General features: G+C 33.0%; 1 protein-coding gene across 1 annotated transcript; it reads right to left on the bottom strand.

The window, feature by feature from the left end:
- Positions 1–1,801: 1,801 nt before the first annotated feature.
- On the bottom strand, positions 1,802–2,299 carry LOC107061661 (uncharacterized). Its single transcript, XM_015311316.1, has one exon. The coding sequence runs from the start codon at positions 2,297–2,299 to the stop codon at positions 1,802–1,804; it is 498 nt and encodes a 165-aa protein (XP_015166802.1).
- Between the last annotated feature and the right edge of the window lie 6,925 nt (positions 2,300–9,224).

The following is a 9,224-nucleotide window of genomic DNA, read 5'->3' on the forward strand; positions in this document are numbered from 1 at the left end:
TTAATTAATTGTCCTATCGGGACGTTAAATCGAATTGGAGCATTAGCAGCTGGAATATGAGATTTAGTAACTCTTGATAGGTTAGTGAATGCATCTGGCAGTTGATTTGCAATATTTTACAAATGGATTATCTTTTGAACCTCTTGTTCACATTTATTTATATGAGGAACTAAATGAGATAGTGATAATGCATTCCAATCTATTTCCTTTTTCAGCTATTTATTTTCTCCCCCTAATGTTGTGTATACTGATTCATTGAAATGACAATCAACAAATCTTGCTGTAAATAAATCTCCAGTAATAGGTTCTAAATATTTTATAATAGAAGGAGATTCATACCCAATATATATCCCCAATCTTCTTTGCGGACCCATCTTTGTACGTTGTGGTGGAGCAATTGGAACGTGTACCGCACATCCAAATATTCTTAGATGGGAAATGTTCGGCTCCTGACCAAAAGCCAATTGTAATGGAGAGACTTTATGATATCTTATCGGTCTGATCCGCATAAGACTTGTTGCATGTAAAATAGCATGATCACATAATGAAATGGGAAGCTTTGTTCTCATAAGCAGTGGTCTAGCAATTAATTGGAGACGTTTAATCAATGATTCTGCTAGACCATTTTGAGTATGAACATGAGCAACTAGATGCTCAATTGTTATCCCAGTTGATATACAATAATTATTAAAAGCTTAGGATGTAAACTCACCAGCATTATCAAGACGAATTTTCTTAATTGTATAATCTAGAAATTGTGCTCTTAACTTTATTATCTGAGCAAGTAATCTTGCAAATGCCGCATTGCGAGTTGATAATAAACACACATGTGACAATCTTGTAGATACATCTATTAAAACCATATAATATTTAAATGATCCACATGATGGGTGAATTGGCCCACATATATCACCATGTATACGTTCCAAAAATGTTGGAGATTCGATTCCCACTTTGATTACTGATGGCCTAATAATCAATTTGCCTTGAGAACATGCAGCACAAGAGAATTTCTTAAATTGAAGAATTTAATGGTTCTTCAAACAGTGTCCATGTGAACTCTCAATTATTTTGTGCATCATATTAGAACCGGGATGATCCAATCGGTCATGCCAAATAATAAAATCATTTGATTGAGTAAACATTTTGTTTACTATGGCATGTGTTTCAACCATGCTAATACTTGTGTAGTATAAGTCGGATGAAACAACAAGTAACTTTTCAAGTATAAACTTCTTACCTGACATCATTGTAGTAATATAAAGATATTCATTATTTCCATCACTTATAGTCTCAATATAATAGTTATTTTGACGTATGTCTTTGAAACTTAATAAGTTTCTTTGAGACTTACTACAATATAATGCTTCATAATTGATTGTCAAATTCGTTCCTCCGATAAGTACTAAGTTGGCTTTTTTGGACCCTTCAATTAATTTTGTACTACCAGTTATTGTATTAACATTAACTTCTTTCATAATCAAGTAAGATAAATATTTCTTATCTCTTAAAATAGTATGTGTTGTGGAACTATCTATAAGACATATATATCATCATGATTGATTTTAGATCCAACTGAAGACTGGGAAATTTTCATATTCTTCATAAAAATAAAAGATATTATAAGAACGTGAAAAAATAACAACATAAGAACTTTAAGAAATTATACTAAAAATGTAGAAATTAGTAAGACTTAATGCCTTAAGAAAAACATTTAGGAAGAACAACATAGTAGTAAACATAATAGAAAATAACAATTATTCTTTTTCATAATTTTATCCCCAGTTAGATGATCAGTTCTTCAATCAATATTCTCATAAAAGTATTCAACTTTAAAATGAGTAATATTTGGGAGGCCTTCAAAAACATCATCTTTATAAGTAAGATTTGCCTCAATATCATCATATTTATTTGAAGGGGCTGCTTCATTATCATCATTTTGAAAGGTCAAGTGTGCCTCCACATTATTATCTTTTCTTTTGAGAGAAACTTGATAAAGTTTCACAAAATGATCAGGCGTAAGACATTCACGTGCCCAATGACCTTTCATACCACATCGGTGACAAATATTGATTCTACCTCGAGAAGGATTATTTAGAGAAACTTTATTATTCTCATGTTTATTTCCACCATAATGATGATAGTTATTTCGTCCTCTACCACGTCCTCGTCCACGACCACAGCCACGACCACGACCACGGTAATTATTCTTTCTTGATTCAGACTGATTATGTACTGCTACAACATTCACTTCAGGGAATGGAGCAGACCCAGTAGGACGGGCTTCATGATTTTTCATCAACAAAGTATTATTCTGCTCTGCCACAAGTAGGCATTTAATTAATTCAGAATATTTCTTAAACCCTTTTTCACGATATTGTTGTTGTAACAACACATTTGAAGCGTGAAAAATGAAAAATATTTTCTCAAGTAAGTCATCATTAGTGATAGTATATCCACATAATTTTAATATAGAACTCACTTTATGAATAGCAGAATTTTACTCAGTTACAGTTTTAATGAAATCGAAGGTGTATCCACTCATATCGAGCTTTTGATAACACTGTAAGTTTTAGGTGGTCATATCGATCCTTCAAGTTAATCCATAATTCAAGAGGGTTTTTCACAGTTAAATATTCAGTTTTTAATTCTTCATGTAGATGATGACGAAAAAAATCATGGCCTTCGCCTTATCTTAACTTGATGCTTTATTTCCTTGTTTAATAGTATCACCAAGACCTTAAGCGTCAAGGTGAATTTCTGCATCAAGGTCCCATGACAAATAATTCTTTCCAGTAATATCATGTGCCACAAACTCAAGCTTTGACAAATTTGACATGATGAAAACTAAAAAAGAAAATTAAATTAGAAGTAACCAAGATAATTAAAACTAAATTATGAATCAAATAAATTGAAATAGATCCACAAGATATTAAAACAAGTTGGTTAATGTAGTCACAATAATAATGATATACATGATAAAAATTGATGAAAAATTGCTATTTTTTTTCATATACTGTTGGCCAATATTTCTTTGTAGACTAAGTTTTCTTTCGTTTGTTCGGATTTTTTTTTCCAGGTTTCACCATTTCACCTTTCTTGGTTCCCCGTGATTCTGTTCCCAGGTATTGCTGGGAATGTAGATAAAATTAAAGGATTTTGTATTGAGACGATAAAGGAGAAATGCCCAAATTATGAATAGATTCTTTTGCAAGATATATTTGTTAGAAATAGTAGGCTTATTGAAGCTTCATGTTTCTTTCTTGTATAACTTTGTGTACCTCAAATATCTCCATATATATATATTTAATCAATTATTGGGTGCACTTGTCAGAAAAGAAAGAATTTAAGGATGTATTAGTCAATATAAAAAGATTGTGAAAGTTGAAATTGGTCTCAATATTGATAGATTTAATTATCTAATAAAGATTTTATTTTGCTGCTACATACAACAATATATCTCTAATCAAATATACTTCTAGGCAAGTACAAATCAATCAAGAAAATAATAATCTCAAAATTACAAATTCCCGCATAAATTGATACAATACATTGCAGACAGTGTTGAGTATGTGTTTGATTCACTGGAATTATGGAGTGAGCTGCAGGATCGTTATGAACAAACCAATGGAGCAAAGCTATTTCAAATCCAAAAGGATATTAATCTCATCCAAGGTAATTTGGATATCACTTCTTACTACACTGGGATGAAGAAACTCTGGGAGGAACTCAACACATTGAGTGTTAAAAATCAGTGCAACTGTCTTTGCAATTGTGGAGCCAAAGCCACTATGCACAAGGCTGAGCAAAAGAGGCGACTGATTCAGTTCCTTATGGGTCTGAATGAGGTCTACACGATCATTCGAGGAAGTATACTTATGATGAAACCACTGTCTTCCATGGGTCAGGCATTTGCTCTCCTCATTCAGGAAGAGAAACAAAGAGAATTCAAACCCAATAACTAGCCTTTCACAAGTCCTCTTCACTGTATGCCAGCACCTTCAATGGACAATGTAAAAATACTGCTGGTCCTTTGTCTACTCGAGGATTCCAAACCAATTACACACAGAATGGCAATATATGGCAACGATATTTCTGTGATTACTATAAGAAGTTAGGCCACACCAAGGACAAATTCTAAAAGTTTCATGGATATCCCAACAAACCCAATCTTGGTCGTAATGATAATCATCACCCACCCAGGAACTCAAATTACAACTCCAACTCAAACTACAGAGGCTATAAAGGAAAATCAATTGCTGCTAATGTGCATGAAGAATTATCTGAGTCTGGTTCGAAAGAGAGGAATGACACTAACCAGACTCTTTAGAATGAGCCCTTGAGTACCTTATCCACAGAACAATACCATTACTTGGTCAGCATGCTACACCATTTTCAAGGAGGCAACATGCATGATACATTCACTGAGCCACATTGCACAAGTGGAGTTGTCAACTTCGTAGGTATAATAGCTTGTAACTCTTCTATTAACTTTGATAAACTTTCATGTGAATGTCTCAAAGCTAAAGCTGATTTGTGGATCTTGGACTCGTGGGCAGCACACCACATAACCTTTGATAAAAATCATTTCACCAAGCTCACTACATTACCATACCCCATACTTGTCAATTTACCAAATGGATATAAAGTTAAAGTAAATCAAGTTGGAACTGTGATATTGTCTCTACCTTATCAAATGTCCTTTTCATACCTACTTTCAAGTATAATCTCATCTCTATCAGTTCCTTAGCTACTCATCTTAAGTGTATCACCTCCTTTACTGATTCTTTGTGTTCACTGAGGAAGCCTCTAGAGATTGGCAGAGTCTATGATGGCTTATACTTTCTGTGCTCACACTGTCTACAAAAGAACAACAATATTAATTCTTGTTTTTCTTCAATGTCCAATGTAAACAACCATAGTGCAGTTTTATTTTCATTCATGATGTCCTTCTTATGGTGTAACAAATTCACTTACTGCTAATAAAGACAGTTCTATTGTTCCTAATTCTTTCATGTCTCATGATAGTACTATTGTTAATTATGATGTTCATTCCTCATTAATGTCTCATGATGATACTGTTGACCTGCTTTGGCATTATAGACTAGGCCATGTTCCCTTTATTAAGATGAAAAAGATCATTTCCATACCAGTTCAATTTTCCCCAAAACAATCTTTTTTCTGTCCAATTTCCCCCATGGCAAGACAATCTAGACTACCATTTCCCCTTAGAACAACTACCTCCACCAAATGCTTTGATTTAATACATATAGATCTATGGGGTCCATATCACATCAAAATATATGATAACTTCAACTACTTCATTACTATAGTAGATTATCATAGTAGGGCTACATGGACACACCTGCTAAGTAGAAAAAGCAATTCTCTACATGTAGTCAAATCCTTCATATCTATGGTAGAAAACCAATTTCAAACCTCAATAAATACTATTAGATCAGACAATGGGTTAGAATTTTCCAATAATGAAACCAACTCTTTCTTTCAGTCCAAAGGCATCACACATCAGAAAACATGCCCACACACACCACAACAAAATGGTGTGGTGGAAATAAAACACAAATATTTTCTTGAAACTCCAAGGGCACTTTTATTTCAGTTCAAGTTGCCAACAAAATATTGGGGGGAGTGCATTTTAACAGCCACTTACATCTAGGGCTGGCAAGGGGATCAGGTCGGCCCTCCCCGGCCCGTGACAGTCTCGCCAGACTCGGTCCCGTATGATTTTGCGGGTTGGAGGGACTTTGGGATAGGGGACCGGTTAGGGGCTGATTCACCCTTTGGTCCCGGTCGACCCGGTCCGGCTGAACCGACCGGTTTCGCAGGATCCCCTATTTTTATTTTTAAAAAATTTTGAATTATATCCGTTGGGGACCATTGGGGCAATGGCTAATGGGCCTCCCAACGGATTTATTCACCTTTTTCACTTCCCCAACACCCCCTACTACCCCCTACTTTTAATATTTTAATTTAAACCCTCAAGTTATCATAAATACACTTTAACCCATTTTTTAATATTATAAATACTCCTCTATCCCTTATTATTTCTTACAAAATCATCTATTCTCTCATCTATTTTCTATATCCTCTCAATCTTAAGTCTTAATTTTTGATTTCATTTAGGTCTCATATTATATCATAATACATATATTTCAATTCTAAATTTTCATATTATATCATAATATATATAATTCTCATATTTGCTATCAAGTATTGGAGTTCCAAATTACAAGTTACAACAAACTACAAGTTTCAAGAATCGGTTATAATGTCTGCTATTAACGCAGACGTTTGGTACATTCGTTTCATAATATTTATATTTTATTTTTCGTCATTAATTTTTGTGTTATTATTATTTTTATATTACACTTTATATATAATTAAATATGAGTTCTAGCAAAAAAGATATCGGTAAAGGAAAAGAGAAAGAGCCAAGTGGCATTAGTAAATTATTTAATTTTAATAAAAAAGTAGTAAGAAAAAAAAGAGTAAATGTGATGGTACTTTTTCTAAATCAATGTCTAGAGTTAGATTTAATACGAATAATTCTACTTATGTTGATGATACTTCTTATGTTATTGATTCAAATGTTCAACTCGATCATGAAATTTTAGAACGACGTTATGGTAATATTAATCCTAATCTTGATGAAAATTCAGGTGAAGAAGTAGAAGTTGATTCGGGAGAAGATGAATTAGAAGATACACCTACTAGTCCGGTGACAGAAGTTTCAAATGAAACTACAAAATTCAACGGAGAAAAATTGTGGACGCCCACCCCTTATACCTCCTACAAGGGAGAAGGTGAAGTATCAACGCCCTAAAACTTCTGTTATGTGGCAATTTATGACTTTCGATAAGGAAAACTCTATTGCTATTTGTAATAAGTGTAAGCAACCTTTTTAAACATAAACAAGGTGGAGATCAAGGTGGGACAGGGGGCTTAAATAAACATTTGTTATCTTGTGTGTCGATTCAATATAAAGAAGTTAAAGCATTAGCCGATAGAAAAAAAAGGAATTCCAGTTAATGATGTTGATATTAACGTTAATGAATCGGTAGGGGCTTCTAACATGGTTCAAGGAACATTAGATCCTTCTAACCCTAGTGGTCCTCTAACACAATATAAATGTAATAAGGAAAGAGATCGCAAAAATTTAGCTAAAATGGTTTCTGTTTGTGGTTTGCCTAATAGTTTTCCTTCACATCCCGGTTTTATTGAATATATTCAACAAACTTATAATCCTTCTTTTAAAAGTTTTTCAAGAAATACTGTTAAAACTGATGTTTTTTTATATCAAGGTAAACATTGTCAATATCTTCGTTGTTTGTTTAGCATATTAGATTGTAGAATGTCTATAACTTCAGACATGAGTCGTAGTGTTAATGGACATGATTATTTAACTATTACAGGACATTGGATTGATCATAACTGAAATTTGCAAAAAAAAATCTTAAGTTATAAAGAATGCGTAGAGAAAAAAGCTGGTGTCTATTTAGCTTCAAATGTTTTGAGTGTTTTAGATTATTACATGCTTATAGATAAAGTATTGTCTGTCGCATTAGATAATGCATCTAATAATACAAACGCCGCTAGTATGTTAAAAACTAGATTATGTCCAATTGATGTTAATGCTTTTCATGTTAGATGTGTTGCACATGTATTAAATTAAGTTGTACAAGATGGTATTTCATTATTTGATTGTGGTTGTATGAAAATTGAATATGTTGTTGCCAGGATTTTTTATGCTCATTAGCTGCTAGAATTAGGGAATGTAATTAGCGTTGTGTACTATGTGATTTGCCACCAAGAAAAATTCCAAGACATATTAAAACAAGGTGGAATTCTTTTTACGAAATACTTTCAGTTGCTTACGAATATAAAGGACTCATACAAATGGTGTTTAATGCTCATAATGCTAACCCATTAGATAGAATTTGTGAAGAAGATTGGGAAGAAACTAATGAACTATTAGAATTTTTAAGACATTTTTTATGATGCTACAATCATGTTTTCTGGAATTTATTATCCTACTATTTCATCAGTATTAATAAATATTTGTGCTATTACAATTCAATTTTCTAAATACAAAAAAATTGAAAAATTTAGAGTTGCAATTGAAGGAATGATTGAAAATTTTAATTTTTTTTTCCTATTCCTCAAATTTATTTAAATGCTACTTTACTTAACCCTCAATATAAATTACAAGGTGTGCAGGGACTTGTTGAAATTTTTTATGATACTATAGAAATTTCAACTTGTGAAATGTGTAAGTGTAGCATAAAAGTAGAAGAAATTTTTTTGGATGAAAAATATAGAACTATAGGAAATACTCAAGGAGAAGTTGGTCAAACTTCTAATCCTCAGAGTAAAGATCGAATTAATAGTTTTATGCGAGGTTTTCTTGGTCTTAATTCTACTAACCGTGATGATTTTGAAGAATGTCTTAATCAATCTTTAGAAACAGTAGACGACGACGATGGCAATGTAGAAATATTAGCATGGTGGAAGAGGCGAAGCGTTGCATTTCCAATTTTGAGAAAAATGGTTCGTGATGTTTGAGCTATTCAAGCTTCATCAGTTGCATCGGAGGCTGCTTTTAGTGCGGCAAGGTTTCAACTTGGCGATCATAGACATTCATTGACGGAAGAAAGTTCGAAAACATTAGTTTTATTTAGAGACTGGATCAACGCCGAGAGGAGGAATTATAATTTGCCAAAGTTAAGTTCCAAACAAGAAGCTTGGATTAATGCGGTAATTGGATCTAGTGACGATGAATTAGAGTCACAAGAGTTTCTAGCAAGTTTGTCAACACCGGAGGATGTTACCGTCGATATGATACGACAATTAGAATTGAATTTTAAAGGAGAATACTAGATTACATCCGAGAACTAATTAAAAAAGAACCCTTCCTAGAAGGTGGCTGCGTAAATTAGTTACTCATCTAATATTTGTAACAAATATTAGTTTTACATATGAGAACTTATTGAAACAGAACCCTTCCTAGAAGGTGGCTGCGTAAATTAGTTACTCATCTAATATTTGTAACAAATATTAGTTTTACATATGAGAACTTATTGAAACAGAACCCTTCCTAGAAGGTGGCTGCGTAAATTAGTTACTCATCTAATATTTGTAACAAATATTAGTTTTACATATGAGAACTTATTGAAACAGAACCCTTCCTAGAAGGTGGCTGCATA

Source organism: Solanum tuberosum, unplaced genomic scaffold (assembly GCF_000226075.1).
Source record: "Solanum tuberosum cultivar DM 1-3 516 R44 unplaced genomic scaffold, SolTub_3.0 scf00156, whole genome shotgun sequence".
Classification (NCBI taxonomy): Eukaryota; Viridiplantae; Streptophyta; class Magnoliopsida; order Solanales; family Solanaceae; genus Solanum; species Solanum tuberosum.